General features: G+C 69.5%; 1 protein-coding gene across 1 annotated transcript in view; it reads left to right on the forward strand.

Annotated features, from left to right (window-relative positions):
• Nucleotides 1–103: 103 nt before the first annotated feature.
• Nucleotides 104–1,267, forward strand: part of LOC105853264 (potassium channel subfamily T member 1-like) — a 4,057-nt gene continuing 2,893 nt past the window's right edge. The window contains exons 1-3 of the mRNA XM_012721169.1: nt 104–344; nt 831–894; nt 987–1,234. Coding sequence (XP_012576623.1) covers nt 241–344; nt 831–894; nt 987–1,234 — 416 coding nt within the window. The 5' untranslated portion in view covers nt 104–240. The remainder of the gene's footprint in view (nt 345–830; nt 895–986; nt 1,235–1,267) is intronic.

Genomic DNA, 1,267 nt, shown 5'->3' on the forward strand with positions numbered 1-1,267 from the left:
TGTCCCGCGCTTCCCACGCCGGGTTCCAGCCGCGCCTGCAGGTGCCCCCCCCAGCCTGCAGGGGCCGCCCCCGCCTGCAGGTACCCGCCCCCCCCCGCCTGCAGGTGCCCGTCCCCTGCCTGCAGGGCCCCCCCCGCAGGTGCCCGCTCCCTCCTGTGTCACCTAGCGTGCGCCTCGCAGGGCCAGGACTGACCCAGCGGTCCGCAGGACTACTATGTGGTCATCCTGTGCCCCACCGAGATGGACATCCAGGTCCGCCGGGTCCTGCAGATCCCCCTGTGGTCCCAGCGGGTCATCTACCTCCAGGGCTCCGCCCTCAAGGACCAGGACCTCATGCGGGCCAAGTGAGTGGGGGGTGAGGGGCAGCAGGGGCAGGGGCGGGGGGCCAGCGGCTCTTACAGACAAGATGGTGGCACCTTGAGCTACAAAGGCTTTTGTTAGCGGAACTTTCCAGAAGTGGGGGCACGTTTTCAACGCAGAGGCTGTGGCTGCCCTTCGTGCTCAGGTGCAGGGCCTGGAGCTGGGGGAGGCGAGGGGCCTGGGCACCAGGGCCCCCCGCCCTGAGGTGGGGTGGCCTGGTCAAAGCAGCTCGTGATACCGTCGTCCAGTCCAACAGCTGGGCGGCCACCCGTGCAGCCAGCTGGGCAGCAGGTATCCAGTATTTCTGCACCCAGCACCCCTTCCTGTCCACACCCGACCCCTTCATGGGGCGTTGGGGTGGTCAGTGCCCAGCGAGGGGTCTCCGCGGGCCCACCCTCCGGCCTCTGCAGTGGGCCCAGATCCTGGCCCAGAGCGTGGACCGCAGCTTCCCGGCAGCATCTCGTCTGCAGGATGGACAACGGGGAGGCCTGTTTCATCCTCAGCAGCCGCAACGAGGTGGACCGCACGGCAGCGGTGAGTGGGCCGCCGCACAGTCCCGCCCCGCTTGCTCACTGTGGGCCCTGGGCCCTGCCAGCCACAGACCGCTGACCGCCTCCCCACCCCAGGACCACCAGACCATCCTGCGGGCCTGGGCTGTGAAGGACTTTGCCCCCAACTGCCCGCTGTACGTGCAGATCCTCAAGCCGGAGAACAAGTTTCACGTCAAGTTTGCGGGTACAGCTTGGGGCACACGTGGGCACCTTGGGGACCTGGGTGCTGCTGGGTCCAGCCTCAGACCCTGGCCAGTGAGGGCAGGCCCGGCCGGAGGCCCTCCTCTGGGCCTCTGTGGCCTCCAGGGCCCAGCGGCTGGGAGGCACAGCGGCGGAGGTGGCGCCGGGCTGCGCGG

This window comes from Condylura cristata, unplaced genomic scaffold, assembly GCF_000260355.1.
Source record: "Condylura cristata isolate star-nosed mole 26May11 unplaced genomic scaffold, ConCri1.0 scaffold00006, whole genome shotgun sequence".
NCBI lineage: Eukaryota > Metazoa > Chordata > Mammalia > Eulipotyphla > Talpidae > Condylura > Condylura cristata.